Source organism: Cimex lectularius, unplaced genomic scaffold (assembly GCF_000648675.2).
Source record: "Cimex lectularius strain Harlan isolate CLEC.00 unplaced genomic scaffold, Clec_2.1 scaffold85, whole genome shotgun sequence".
Classification (NCBI taxonomy): Eukaryota; Metazoa; Arthropoda; class Insecta; order Hemiptera; family Cimicidae; genus Cimex; species Cimex lectularius.
In genome coordinates this window covers 605,089-621,320 of record NW_019392718.1, presented here as the reverse complement: position 1 = coordinate 621,320, position 16,232 = coordinate 605,089, and the positions used below count along the sequence as shown (strand labels likewise).

At 33.2% G+C, this 16,232-nt stretch overlaps 1 protein-coding gene across 4 annotated transcripts; it reads left to right on the top strand.

Annotated features, from left to right (window-relative positions):
* Positions 1 to 5,973: 5,973 nt before the first annotated feature.
* LOC106668966 lies at positions 5,974 to 15,548 on the top strand. 4 transcript variants are annotated; one of them, XM_014398199.1, is made up of 17 exons: positions 5,974 to 6,385; positions 10,309 to 10,498; positions 10,557 to 10,672; positions 11,411 to 11,488; positions 11,552 to 11,665; positions 11,733 to 11,849; positions 11,921 to 11,974; positions 12,077 to 12,190; positions 12,525 to 12,614; positions 12,681 to 12,737; positions 12,808 to 12,891; positions 13,767 to 13,859; positions 13,941 to 13,988; positions 14,059 to 14,151; positions 15,021 to 15,098; positions 15,158 to 15,220; positions 15,273 to 15,548. In XM_014398199.1, exons 1-17 carry the CDS (start codon positions 6,293 to 6,295, stop codon positions 15,528 to 15,530), a joined length of 1,740 nt encoding a protein of 579 aa, XP_014253685.1. In that variant the 5' UTR covers positions 5,974 to 6,292; the 3' UTR covers positions 15,531 to 15,548. The 4 variants fall into 4 exon arrangements, with proteins under 4 accessions (XP_014253685.1, XP_014253677.1, XP_024082374.1 ...); XM_014398191.1 differs by having other exon boundaries at positions 12,808 to 12,900; XM_024226606.1 differs by lacking the exons at positions 10,309 to 10,498; positions 10,557 to 10,672 and having other exon boundaries at positions 12,808 to 12,900.
* Positions 15,549 to 16,232: the final 684 nt, after the last annotated feature.

Genomic DNA, 16,232 nt, shown 5'->3' with positions numbered 1-16,232 from the left:
TATATATATATATATATATATATATATATATATATATATCTGTTTGTTTATATATAAAAAGCAAAAAACCGACGAGGAAATGGTGTAAGAAGTGGCTACTGAACAGAAGCCGTAATACCTACATCAATTTATGAAAGATTTTTCCCTTGAACCCGCTGATTGGAGGAAATATTTAAGAATGGATGAAACGTCTTATTTATATTTACTTGCTTGTTATTATTATATTCCCTTGATTAGAAAACAAAAGACAGTCATGAGAGAAATCATCACTCTACATTAAAGGTTGGCAGCCACATTACAATTTCTGGCTACAGGGATGAAGTACGAAGAACGTTCTCTACTACGATTTCTGCTCAGCGCTTAGAAGTTATCAATACCGCATCTCTCGTTGCATTTGGATCCTTTGTTTTGAAAAGGTCGACCAACTGGTCGAGGGCCGAATTTCTTTTATTTCTATCGTGGTAATCATTGTCCACCACTTTCCATAAACACGGTAAACATTTGATACAATTCAATCACCTCAACAATAAAATCTCGATTGGATGTCATTGCCAATAAAGAATAAACATTTTTGACTTTTGTGTACGACGGAGATGTTTGCTCAGTGACAGAAAGACGGAGACCGCCAAAAAAACGCGGGTTGTCCCATTCACGACCAAGCGAGCGAGCCAATATTCCACCGTTCACGCTAAGTTTTCCCATTCATCACGCGCCATGCCATCGTCGCGCCGTAGATGTTTGAACTGGCTCGATGAAATTTGGCTCGGTCGAATATTCGGCACGCCAGTTCAGTTTTGCCATTGACGTGGTTTTTGGCCCCTCGTCGCTCCGTTTGGACTGTAGGGAGCGATTGTGAATGGCAACGAAGGAATGCTATCATTTCGTATTTTTCGCACGGAAGCAAAGACGTTCGTCCCTAATCGGCCCGTTTAGGTATTAAGGCGCAAGGGATTGACAAAAAAGAACTGTTTTTTCAATGCTGAAAATTACTGTAACTTCAAGGGGAGAACACAACGGCCGACGGATGACTTACGAAGTTTGAATTCCTGCGCCGGCCCCCACCAATCATATTTTATTTATATATTTATCATCCTCACGATTACTAATTTATAATTTTGATAATTTTCCGAATAGGTTTGAGTTCAGGGCTTACGTTTTGCCATCAAGAACAAAAGTCCGTGAAGCGTTCATAATTATGTATAAAGATTCCTTAATTTTTTGCATATTCACCCCTTTATCATTTCTATAAAGATTTTTTTTTGCTTGCAACTTTTGTTAAAAGCGGTTTATTACTATGAGCAGGCACGTTCCTATTAAAAACCGCTCATAAAATGTAACCATATTGCAACTTTTTTATTTTTAATCATTATTCTTGTAAATTTTATGAGTTTATTTGACATAAATAAGTTTAATTTTTTTAAGTAGAAAAACAAATAACACGGAGCTAAAGACACTGGGCGATTCTGTCAAATTTAAAACCCCTCAACGTCACACCGACCTCGTTAAAATAATTGATTGTGGATAGTACTTCACAGAAAACACTAGAAAATATTTCTTTTATGGCGAGTTAAAACGAACTTCGCTATTCACAAAAAATATGCTAAACAAAGCCAATATATTTCACCAATTTGCCTCTTTTTTTAATGAAATACATCGACTTGTTATTACGTACATTTTATGTTTATATGTGCGCTGATTTTGATTTCGTTCGTCTAGTAGAAAAAATCTAGTGTTTAGTATATTCTACGTTTGAAATTCATCCTTTCAAAAAATAGTTTTTTGAAGCTGTTTCTTTTAGAGTGTCTTCCAAAATAGCTAGTAAACTAGCAAATTTACTCGTCATTAATAATTAATTAATTTAAAAACACAACAATAGCATCAAGGCTTTCTGTTTTTTTATTGGTTTGTTTACATTTGTAGTCTAAGTTAAATTTAGCAAATCCTTCGAATAGCCTACGTTAGAAAATTCTTAAAACAAATTTCAATAAATAGCTTTTTCCACATATTTATAGATTTAAATTATCTCTAAATTTTTATCATTAATTTGGCTGTAAATTGCACTAATTATTTTAAAAGACCATAATATTTTATATAATGAGGGCAATTTAATTTTGACGCATTTCTAAATCTTGTATAATTTTTGTAACGTCAAAGTAGAGCATGCCATCAATATACGTTACACTTGGAGTTTGTTTCCGACTGCAGCAAACTTTACATATGCCGACAAATTATTAAGTATAAATAAATAAAGCAAATAGCAAAGGTCTTAAGATACAACCTTGTTTTGACACCAGGCGGTGTTGAAAAAAGTTCCGAAAGACATTTACCATCCCATATTTTGTGATACTTTATAATATTCCTTATTTTTCCATATATTATGATAAATTAATTTGTAAAAAACCCTGCTGCAACAAAACACAACATTAAAAATACAAATGTTCCCTTTTGTTTAACAAGTTTACTTTTTGTATTTTTTGTTGTCCATTTTCGTTTTGTTTTGTTACATAAAATCAATTAAACCAATCAATCCTTAGATATTCTATATTAAAAACTTGTACTGCCTTTTCTTAAAATAAATTTCTTTTCAGTCATTTTATCTAGTAGTTGTTTATTTTTGAAAACTTTCTTGGAAAAAGCTGACAGATGAGCCAACCTTACAATATTCTACATCCAAACATATCATTTAAAAAAATAAATTATAGGCTATTTCTGTTGAGATTTGTTCTAGTTTAGTTTATTTACGTATTATAATGGTTTATTTAGTTCTGTTAAAAATATAGTAAACTTGACAAGTCCTTCGAATATTCTAGGCAAGACTCTCGATTCAATACTTTAGAATATTCCTTTTTTTCATATACTGCTGTAAAGTAATTAAAAAAAGCACTGCAACATCAACAAAACAAAATATCAAGGAAGAAATATTTGCTTTTGTTTAAGAAGTATTGTTCTTAAAGTTTTTATGTTTATATGTGTGCTATTTTCTTTTCGTTTTGTTTTCTTACACAAAATCTAGTAAACTTGTCAAGTTCAGAGAATGCTCTATTTCTTTGAGGTTGTTTTTTCTGTTTTGATGTTGACCAATTTTCCAACAAACATTCCTCTTTTGTGTGCTACTTCTACTTCTATTCAATGGATTTTAATTTCGATGGACTTTTTTTTCAGGAAAAAGTTTACGATCCGATTAAATACGAAACTCTAAAATAATAACGCGTTTCAGCATTTTTCGGGTATCATTTTCTTTAAATCTATTTGTCTTATATACAACTAATTTTTTGTGGTTTATTTTTTTGTGTACTACGAATTTGTAGTTAGGGACTATTAAAAACAACGAATCGTTAATTTTGGGCAACAATCTAAAATTGTGACAAAACTGTACACCTTTTCGATTACACAAAAAAATATTTCACCGAACCTGAGTGTTTTTAAATTCTGCTGGCTACGATTGTTCGCCTCTTATACGACAATACGCATACAATATCAAAAAAGTTAAAAGATAAAAGCGCATCAAAAGTTGATAAAGTACCACTTTCAGGAGAATTCTGATCGCGCTCAAATTTTCCCCTTTGCTTTCAAATTTACACAATAAAAACTTTACACGTAGGTTGTTTTATTTGGGAAAGTAGTTTTTAACTCAGAATATTTTAAAAAAGACTAGACCTGTCAAACGTAAGATATGGAGAGTTGCAAGTTCAAACACAATTTGATTCGCAACTTATAAAAAATTATTTCAAGCACAATTAAACGTTAGAAACGAAAAGGACAAGTTTCATTCCATTTAGAAAAAATTGTACTCTAATGTGACAAAATATCAACAAACAAAATGTACTTTAGGGATCAAAAAGCGGTCGCTACTCCCTTAAACGAGCCAACTTCTTGGAATACTTTAATATTAAAAAACTTATGAGTTTTTTTGAAAAGTGTCTTTTATATTAGATTGTATGTTCGCTATTTTTGTTCAAACCTAGTGAATCTGCCAATTTCATGAAAAATTCTACAAGAGACAGCATTANTATATATATATAAAGTGGAAGGTTTATGGTTTATGGGCCGACAAACAGCTGAGGTCATCGCCGGCCCTCCGCGTGTATTCCTTCTCTTTCCTAAAACTATCATTTATCATCTTTTATTTTATTTTTCTCGTGGTCGATTCTCGCAGTTCAGTGCTCTTTTGTAAATATCACCACTGAGTAGACATTGGTCGTAAATAATAATAGCTTGAAACAGTAAACGTGAAAAATAAGGATTTCACAAGGTGCTAAAAGCAATTAAACAAAATTATCAATTTCTAGGCGACAATGAACATATAAAACCATCATAATTCTTATATGATCCTTATCACCATCATCTTTATACTGTGAACCGATCGTACATTCTACACAATTTAAAGAGGGTAGATGTCCAAATGATTTAAACATCCATGGATTTAAATTGTTTTTACATTTCCCTTCCTGCCTGCCATTTTGGAAAGATTTTACTAAAGATTACACATACATTATAAGAAACATGTGCTGTATATAAATACCATCTAATATCATTAGATCATATCCTCGGCCTAAGTAGTTACTAAAATTTATAAGTAAATTACCATCTTATTAACAACCCGGATGATGTTTACTATTTTAAGAAAAAATGTACAAAATCAGTCATGTGTGTGAATAATCACTGGCGTTTGGTGAATGCCAAGGCGAATATAAAACTAATTGAAGTCCATCGGTTAAAAATCAGGGTCCTCTTTGCTTCGTCAGTACATCTTGGCTCGGTCAAAAGGTAAAACAGCAATATTTAAAAATAATAAAAAGAACATGAACCAAGCTTCAAAATCGAATATATTTCGTGGAAAGATTTTAGACCAAAAATTTTGGAATTTTTAAAAACGTCAGAATGTTAATAATAACGAATAGAATATTTTAAGATTTTAAAGAAATTTTTTATCTTCTTACGTAAACCAAACTGGTGGCTCTCAGGATTAAGAGTATCCTTCTTGGAAAAAAAATCTTCATCATAAAGATTGTCTTGAAAAATAACAGGTGCAATTGATGTTGCAATACCCGTGTTTCTAAAGCTCAATTTTGTTCCTGTGCAACTCTGAAATATTTTATACGGAAAATAAAAATGGCTGTTCACTGAATGTTCTGGACAGACAGGGTTTAATATTAAATTGCATTTTCTATCTCTCTCTTTTCTTTGTCTTTGCGCCTTTGCCTTTGCGCGTCGTCTTTGTAAATAGGCATTTCGTGAAGCAAAACAGTTGTTATAATTTTGTACACAACGTCATCTCTCAAAAGTTCTTATCAAATAGAAAAAAAAATTGTGAAGAGCAAACTGGATAAAAAAAGTTCCATATAATTCAAGAAGTATTTGAGCGATGACATAAATTTTAAATTTGTATTATAAACTTTTAATTTTAGTTTAAACAAAAATGTTTACATATCTTTAAATTGTTTAAAGTTCTGTCGTATTTCATACTTACATGAATGTTCTTTTTACAGCTACAAAAAATGATTAATTAAATAAAAATAATAACACTTCAAGTGAATTATTATTCTGTGATCTATTTCTATAATTAATATTGTTCGTTGTTTAACATTGTTAATAATTAGTAGGTTAACAAAAGTAATTTTAAAAATACTGTACCCTATGTTATCTGATGTACATAATAAAATGCTAGTCGTTGCTAAGTGGAAATTCTACAAGTAAAAAAGTTTAAAAATAAAATGTATATAGATGTTTAGTCGAGTCTGCAGTTACCATTCGCAAAAAGAACAAAATTTCTTCGAGAATAAAACCTCGCTTAAGCCGCCTAATCCTGGCCAAAGCCCAAAGTTTAGGACTTAAGGAGGACTTTCTTTTGTACTTGAACTATTTATTGATTTTAAAATAAACTTAAATAGATTATGTATTTTTTGTCGTAAGATTTTATGTATGAAAAATAAGAGAAATAAATGTTTGTTTTTTAAAAAAACTTTATTTCCTATGGAGACATTTATTTTTCAAAGTATTGAACCAAGTATGGTATTGAACAACAAACTTGATCAGGATCCGTGTGCATTCGCTGGTTTAAGACATCTTTAATAAAGAACGCGTTTGGCTGAAATATAAATCAGCGAGAGTAGACGGATCCAGCAAAGTCATCAACCGTTCCAATGGTCTCGAATCTCAGACCAACTTTTAACTTACGAATCAATAATTTAAGAAAAAAATCCTCACTACGATTTAACAGTACCACAAATTTCCGGAAGAATCACCTGGCCGCAGACTGTGTTCAAACCGTTGTCCAAATTTCTGGTACGAGATGGAAAATTGCCCCAAAAAGAGGTACTGCGTCAGCCGTATCGTCGATTCTATTAAAAACATGGTCGTACGCAAAAATGCCAACAAGCAGAAGGTGAGATTGTACCATTTATCATCTTAACAAAATATGTATATAAATAAAACGTAATTTGAAAAAATTTCTACACCTGCCTTCTCGATTTGACTCGAATTGTCCAATTTTAAACAGTGCTCAACACAGATAACAAATTATAGTTGAAACACATTTCTACACAAAATTATTGGCATAATTGAATTACATTTTAATTTTTGTATTGCAATTTTAATAATTTTGTAAAACAAAAAAATATATACTTACCAGACTCCATTTTCCAATGGTTTCCATAAAAACTTCAAAGATGCATAGTTCCCAAAGCACCAATCTAAAATAAACCGTTGTCCAGGAAGGGGCCATAGTTAATTCGTTAGGGTTATAAGCGGAGAGAGCATTCTAGCTGATTAAAAAATGAAAAAAATTGACTCTCATGCCTCTTTTCATTTTTCGACTCGAACCATATGCAATAGCAGACCATACCCCATTCATATGTCTGTTGAGTATAAAGTTAGAGTTTATTATTCATATTAGTATTCTAGAGTAAGAATCAAAGTTTCGTCAATGAGCCATGACCTCTCATTATACAACGAATGACTACTATCTCTTCGGCCATTAACTGCAACTTCAAAACAAGAACAGAACTCAAGAATACAAAAAAAGCACCAAAATTCAATAAATTATCCACACATTATCATTTACTGTTTATTCATTTGAGATATAAATGAAAATCTCTCTCTCTCACTCTCCCTCTCTCTCTCCCTGTGATAAAGTGTGAGAGGGAGAATACGTTTCTGTAAAACGTTACTGTAATGTAGAGAGTGATGAAAATATGTAATGACAGTCAGATATACCGACAACTATATACAAAAGAGACAGAGATGGAGAAAGAAGATGAATAGGATATATATGTATATATATATATATATATATATGTATAGCTCGAGAGAGAGAGAGAGAGAGCGAGAGAGAGAGAGCGAGATAGAAAGGTTAGAAGAACAATAAGGAAAAACAGGGCAAAAAAGAAAATATAGATAGATATTTAAATAACTATATAGATAAAAATATACACGATATATAAATAGATAGAGATAAAAAGAGAGGGAGCGAATAAAGATATTGATACAATAAGTCACAGTAAAAGTTATAAAACGAAGCAAACAATCTATAGATCGCGCGCTGAGGTGAGGACGAAAGTGAGAAAAGGGAAGAAGAAAGAATAAAAGTGAGAACGAGCGTTAAAGTTCGTATTCTCTCTCTCTCTCTCTCTCTCTCTCTCTCTCTCTCTCTCTCTCACACACACACACACTCACTTTCTCTATACGTTAAACATAGAGTAAAAATAAATGAATCTCTAAATGAGAATGATGATAGAGCAAACGCCCTTTACTTTATACTTTATTTATACACTTCAAATAGTCGCAAAGTACTAGTTGGCGTCTCCAAGCTGCTTGACTCTACCAATTGAGGTTGAGGATCGCAAAGTTTCTTGACTCTACTAGTTGAACTTCACCAAGTTGTTTCACGCTATTAGTTGCACTACTAAGTAGTTTGGCTTTACTATTGAGCGTTGCCAAATTGCTTGACTCTACTGTTGAGCGTTGCCAAGTTGCTAGACTCTACTAGTTGGGCGTCCGCTAGTTGCTTGACTCTACTATTGAGCGTTGCCAAGTTGCTAGACTCTACTAGTTGAGTGTCTCCAAGCTGCTTGACTCTACCAATTGAGGTTGAGGATCGCAAAGTTTCTTGACTCTACTATTTAAACTTCATCATGTTGTTTCACGCTATTAGTTGCACTACTAAGTAGTTTGACTTTACTATTGAGCGTTGCCAAATTGCTTGATTCTACTGGTTGAGCGTCAGCAAGCTGTTTGGCTCTACTAGTTCCTAGGTAGGGAACGTCAAGTTGCTTGACTCTACTACTAGGGCGTCTCCAAGTTGGTTGACTCTATAATTGAGGTTGAGGGTCGCAATGTTTCTTGACACTACTAGTTGAGATTCGCCAAATTGCTTTAAACTACAAAGTAGATTGACTCTACTATTGAGCGTTGCCAAGCTGCTAGACTCTACTAGTTGAGTGTCTCCAAGTTGCTTGACTCTACTAGTTAATCGTCATACACGCGCAAACTCACAATTTGTAACTAGCAATACGGATAAATACGCAAACAAAGTCATTGACAAAAAATAGGATTTTTCATATTATAATTGATATTTAAAAATTATCATTGAAATTTAAAAGTGTTTGACTGATGGTGATGAAAATACAAAAAAAACCGATAGTATCTCCCAAGCCCATCAAGATCAGAGAAATGACGAGATGCGTCTTCTCGAAACTAAGCTCGATCGCGAAATCAAAATGGGGGCTGAGTCCAAGGGCGCTCTCTATCACTTACAAAAGCGTATTCCTGCCCATTGCCACGTACGGAGGAGCAGCTTGGGGAACAAAATTGCAAAGCAGGAGTAGAAGCATCCTCGAGCAGAGTCAAAGAATAGCGCTCCTGAGAACGACTAAAGCTTATAGGACAGCCCCTTCTCACGCCCTCCAAGTCCTTGCTTCCGCTGCACCAATAGACATTGTCCTCCACAGTAAAATTGCAATCCGGCAGCTAAGAAATGGAAAGGAGCCAACAATGGTAAATTTGGATGCGGCGGATAGGGAAAGGCTACGAACTGCACCTAGAAAGCAGATCCGGGAGATCCTTACAGTTTGGATAGACAACTTGTGGCAGGAAAGATGGGACAGAAGCACCAAGGGAAGGCTAACCCACGAGTTTCTACCCAGTATTGAGGACCGAGCAAAAGCAAAGTGGTTTCAACCAGATTACTGGATCACACAAATATTGACAGGTCACGGAAATTTCAACGCTTACTTGCACCGATTCCGTAGAGCTAACAGTCCACTAGTGTCCAACACAGACTGTTCAACTGCCCCCTCCTTGAGAGTGTGAGGGAACCACTAAAGCTCCTCTTCCGCCACACTTGGCCACCGACCCTCCACGAACTGATTAAAGAAAAGAGGACGTTTGAGATCCTCAAGCCTGTTAGCCGAGCCATAGTGGACAAAGTGCCTGATTAGTTTGTTCTTTCGTTCTTTTTTTATTTTTCTTCCTATGTTGTTACTTGTTAATCTTAGCGTTTCCCTGAACTTTTAATCCCGGGCTGGTTACTCCTTGTACCCATAATTGTTATTTATTTATTAAAATATTGTATTTATTAGAAAGTGTGTTCAAAAGGATTAACCAGCAAGGGGGAGACCTATTAGAGTAGATAAATTAATAATAATAAAAAAAAATTTCCCTTCTTCCTTGGGTCTTCCCTTTCAGGGCAAGGTCGAAGGAAGACGTTAAGCACAATAAGATCCCCTAAACTTGCATCCCATTTGAATTAGTTTAGTGGCCGTGGTCCGCCGGCATGGGGTCTCCCTTAGGTACGGCGGGGAGGTGGAAAAAAAATTTTCCAAGCCGTCCAGGCTTGGATCTTATTATAGTATTCCTTAGCTAAGTCCACCTGACTTGATTCTTCTTTCAAGAAGGAGAAAGTCATTGATTGTCATTCTGCAAGTCATTTCCTCTAGTCTTCGTGATACCTTAGGTTATAACTGCTTTGAGCAGTTGCTCCACATTCGAAGATAATATGAAAGGCGATTTCTTCCTACTTATCGCATACCCTATGATTGGGGGTCACCGGCGAATATGTTGTGTTGTGCCACTGATCGGTGTACTCTGGTATTCCGGTGGAGACAGGTTTTATACTGTTTCTAAGGCGTGATGGCAGTTCACCAGATAAATGAGCCATAAATCATCATACATCTTATTAGTGCTGTATATAACGAATATGCCAATTGTAGTTATGGTTAATCAAGAGTTTATTTGTATATTTATTTATCAAATACAGGCGTTCATTTGTTGTGAAAGAAACATAATTTGACCAAAATTTCCCTTCCACAGTCCAATCCGAAAAAAGCCGGGTTGAAGATTAAATTGGGCAAAATAGAAAATGGCTACCTTCTAGAATCGGATTACAAACAGTTAAACAGTTTATTTGTTCCTGGTAAGCCCATGTTCGGTTACGATTATGACCTGTTGTCACACGTCGAGGTGAGCGGATTGAAACTAGACAGCGGGCACGAAGTCACGGGTAACTATTTCCCCATTGTGTATTAACTTTATTGGAATTCAACCTTAATATTTCCCAGTTGAAGGAGTTCTGCCGGTAGTAAAACTCAGCCAAACGAGGACAGATGAAGGAAAAACAATCAAGATAATTCATATCAAAGGGAGGTTTTCAAGAAAGTGTCCATTAGCGCCTAGAGTACGTAATCAAATGGTGTAAAATGAACGTAAATTTGTGTGTTCACATAATATACCTATTTTCCTACTTACCTACACTATATATCTGTCTGTTTCTGAGCCTGTCTGATTATCTATTCTTGCATTTGATTTACATTTATGTATTTCTATGAGCTTACTGTTATTAAAATTTAATATTCTGTTTATTTATTCATTTAACCATTATTCTACATAACCTTCGCCTAATCAATTTATTCATCACACTTTCTTTTTCTCAAAAATTCTCAATTGAATTATTTACATATCTGCAAATATGGTTTGTTCCAGACAGACTATTAAAGTGACAACACTTTTACAAATAATAAATATAATGGTTCTTAACAATTCGGCGTTTTTTCCTCTGAAATATTACAAACGCTGGAGAAAGGGTGGTTTTCAGGAAAGGGCAGAACAGGAGATAAGGGATTTCGAAGGTTGGAAAGCCTTATCTTGAAGCGAATATCGTAGGTGTTCCACTTTTCAAGAGAACAGCCACTAACGTGGAAACTATTTTCACTATTTCCCACCACGTACAAAAGGGGATACTGTGAAAAGAGTATTGAACGGGTTGCCTCGTACAAAAACACCAAACTGGAAAAATTCTATACACCTTAGCCGTTTTAAATATATAAAGATTAAATAATAAAATACAAAAACAACACTTGTAAATTATGAAGATAGGAAAAGGAAGAAAAGGACTGATAAGATTCCGTCATTTCAGGTCCGCTCTGATAGTTTCATGAGGGGAACGAGACTGAGAAAAAATGGAACTCTTTTCAGACCCCCGGTTACAATATCGGTGATAAATTTTAATGTATAAATATAATATATACTTATTTTTAACCTGAACACTGCTCGTCAGGAATTGAGAAATAGATCGACCGAGCAGAAAGAGGAAGAGAAGAAAATAAATGTTCAATTCACGCAAACGTGCCAGTCCAATGTGTGCAAATGCGTGCAAAATTCACCTGTCATGGTTAATTTCCAAACCATGTAAATTAAAATTAAAACATTATAAGAATTATTGTCTCTTTAACTACCAGGTGGACAAGAGGACATCCATGAATATCAAAACGGTCCAAATACCAAATCAGTATGATGAAGATAATGAAGGGAGAAACCGATTTAGAAAGAAAAGGAGACCAACTGGTTCGGCGCTGGTGAGTTGTCCCAAATTTTTTGAAATTTATAATACTAAATTTATTAATTTTCCACTCTCCCTGTTTTTCAGTCGTCCAACGGATCTATATTTTCAACTACAGAGAAAAATAATAGCTTTGGACAGGTATCTGCGACACGATTGAATTTTACTACCCAGTAAAAAAACTCTAGAAGCAAAAATTTAACAAAACTTCTCCTCTACAACTATTTTTTTAATATATTCTAGGTGGGCAAGAGAATATCACCGAATATCAAAAGCAAAATTCCGGATCAATATGACAAAGTGATTGAAATGGCAAAACAATTTAGAAACAAAAAGAGACCCACTGGCGAATCGCTGGTAATTTTGTATATATTAATAATCAATATTATATATAAATTAATAATAAAATATATAAATATATATAATAATATATAAATAAATATATAATATAAATAATATACAAATTAATATATCTTATTAATTATTATAATAAAATAAATTAATTATCTACCCTCGCTGGTTTCCAGTCATCAAACAAATTTATAAATTTTAACAGAGAGAAAAATAACGCAAATTTTGAGCAGGTATCTACGACAAAATGATTTTACTTGCCAAATATTTATTTTTAAAAAACTGTAGGTAAAAATTTAATCAATCTTCTGCTAAAAATCGCTCTTTTTCCATATTTCAGGTGGACAAGAGAACATCCGTGAATAACGAAACGGTCCAAATGCAAAATCAGTATGAGGATGAATTGAAAAATCAGTTTAGAAAGAAAAAGGTGAGTTGGAACCAAAATTTTGTATTTCTTAATAGAATTTTTTTTTCTACCCTCGCTGGTGACCAGTCGTCCAACATATCTACAGCTTTCAGTACGGAGAAAAATAACGAAAGCTTTGACCAGGTATACGGAAAATGATTGAATTTACACTGCTCGTGGAAAATGTATTACCAAACTTTTTTATGGTTTTCAGATGGTGAACAAATCGTACATAGATGCTCAAACGGGAAAGCATGAGCAAGATCGAATTGAATTGAAAAAATCTACTCCAAAATCGGTTATAATTGTAGGGTGTTTAGTGTTGTAAAATGTCATTGGGCACCACACACACACTCTCTCTCTCTCTCTCTCTCTCTCTCTCTCTCTCTCTCTCTTTCTCTCTCTTCACTCTATCTCACTCACTCACTCACTCGTTATCCTATCCTGAATCCTTAACTTTAAGCTTTCTAGTTGTTCTCAAAACTTTCTTTTACTTTTAACAGAGACAATTTATCAGATAATTGATTGATAAATATCGGTGTTTCCTCATAAGTCTCCCTAACGGCGCGGAAGACCAACACTTCTCCAATACTCACAGGTCTTGCGGGTTTAGTATAAAGGTGTCGCCGTATTGGTAAACAATCTACACAGTGTAGTAGATTTGTAGACACGGCGACACCTGTATGCTAAACCCGCAAGACCTGGGAGTATTGAAGAAGTGTTGGTCTTCCGCGCCGTTACGGAGACATGAGGAAACACCGATATCTATAAATAAATTATCTGATAAACTGTCTCTGTTAAAAGTAAAAACAAAAGTTTCGAGAACAACTAGAAAGCTTAAAGTTAACGATAATCCGGCCATGTGGTCATAAACTGGACTTACTGTGTGAAAATTGTTTTCGTGATTTACTACTATCTTACCCTGTTTTCTTTCAGTATCACTTCAGTTGCAGCCCTTCCTTTGATTAAAAATGTTTCCATATATATAACTATTATACAGAATACTTACATTTTCATTTCCAACCAACAAAAAAAATACATCTAATGAAGTAACATAGAGTTTAAAAAATATACGATAGTAATCTCCTGTACTTAAATGTGCTTAATTAGTTATATTATTTTTTAAATATAATATATTAAATATATTTTTTTTAATTTATTTTACGTTCATAGTGGGATGAAGATTCTAAAAAAATTGACCCGCAAAACTTGATGGCAGGAAATGAATCCGAAAAAGAAGCATACTTGAAGAAAGCAAAATCACACGTAAATTCTTCATAAAATTCAATTAAAAATATTATTTAATGTAACAAACAATCATAATAATATTTAATCAATTTTCAACAGGGATATTTCAATATGATAAAGAACCATTGCAACATTTCTCATGATTGGGTAAATGCTATTAGCTGGATTTATACATTGTGATTTGTACATATTATATTTTTGTACTTTGTTATTTCAGATAAAGGAAAGTTCTAATCTTAACAACACTGACATGGTTGAAACCAGTAAAAACTCACATTACTCAATTAATTCAAATTCAGAGTACAAAACGGCAAGTTTTTAAATATATTTGCATTTAAATATAATTTATACATCATAAAAATACAGTACAAATTGGTTAACAATAGGCCATTTAAATGTCATGCCATGTACATTTTCAAATGATTCACTGTCATAACATAATATATCATATAAACCAATATTATACAGTCTACATGTACCAAAAATAGTAAGAAATGAAATCCAAAAGAAGGCAGCTCTAAATCGTCTAATTTATGTGATGTCTCATTTCTGTGCCATTCCAAATTTGTCCATTCTAATAACCGTCTTTTATTCCCTAACATTATAGAATTGAAGCTAATTGGTTTACAAAAAATTTAAATATTATTATGATTATGCAATTACTATTTTTCCCTTTCTACAACCACACTGAAACACATAAGTCAACGATTTGATATTTTACTTTATTTTTTAACTATTTGCGTGGATTCTATGACATTAGGGTTTGTAAAACTGTTTACAGAATATAAAACTATGAAGTAGTGTAGAAATGAGAGGTCAAATAAATTTTTTGGTATGCCATGACTCCAACTTCGAATTCCTTCCTTTTTTTAGTGACACATCTATTACAAAAAGGCTGTTTTGCATGAACTTAGTGCTAATCATTAGTTACCATTCACTTAGCTGACAATCTTATTTTAGTAGTGGTTCACATGTGCTCTACTTGTAACCACTACCAGTTAATGTTCAGTGTGAAACTGCCATGTTTTTCCACTATGCATATCTATTGTTCAAATCGGTTTACACAACACAGATTTAGAGCCAACGGTGAGTACTAATAAACTAGGCCTGTGTAAACCAGCCTTATTTTAAATTAATAATAAATTTAAAATAGATATATAAGGTGAATTGTGTATTTAGGTAAATAGTGCAGAATCTTTGGTAGATTATTTATTGTTTTTTAACAATAATTCCCAAGAATTGGAGAAGGAAGAAAAGGTATATTTTTTAATTAAAAATTAGTAAAAAAAAATTTTTTTAATAAAATATTCTCACAGGAAGAGAACTCATTGACCCAAGAGACAAAAATACATGATAAAATCTTTAAAAATATTACAGAGGTATTTTAATATATTCAATATTATTTACAACGCTGATATGAATTTTTTTTAGACTTCCTCTCCGCCTAAATCTATTACGATCACAAGATCGAAGAAAAGATATATCACGTTGTCCAATGGCGAAGAGTTGGTTGAGAAAACCGGCGATGAGATTCTTACAGTTGACACTTCTAATGGTGATCATCAAATCGTGACAAAAGAGAATGTGTGCAAATTTCCTAACAACATCTTTACCTCTGATGACTATTTCAACAAATCGGATTTCAGACTGGACGAACAACTGTCATGGCTGGAAAAACTCACAAAATAAAAATACTCATATTTCAAATTCCTTTCACTTTTATAAATCCATTGTAGAGATTTGTTAATATGTTCTGAGCATATTTGCCATGTAATATAAATGGTTACTAGCTTTCCCTTTCCTGCATTTTACTAACCAGTTTATGAGAAAATGGATGATCGCAAGTTCGATTTGTCTGGAAAAATGAGTGTCTAAGATCAGCAAGGGGGACACACACAAAAATTTATTTACAATTAATGGAGGGTGGAATTACAAGACACATACAGAAGGTGACAAATAAAATTAAAAAATAAATTTAATGCTGGGACTTATAAAGCCCCTTGAAACCAAATGATGAACATAATAACCTATGTGCACATAATAACCTCATCCATACTTGAGAAAGTTAAACAAAAATGTCTATTTACAAAAATATATTCATACAAAATATCCAACAATAATAATAAATATTAATCCATTATGTTTAGTAGTCTAATTGACCAAATTACTTCTTTCAATAAATCATTCTTTTTGTGTATGGTCTTAGTTGAGTGGATCAAAGTCACGATAGTTCAAGTAGATAGAGCAATGGAGTATTCAGTCAAAGGTCGTGGATTCAGTCCCACTCGTTCAGTCACACTAACTTTTTCATCTCAACCAGACCTTACATAAAAAGAATAATTAATTGAAAGAAATAATAACAAAGCTAAAAAAGGGCAATTAAATACCAGC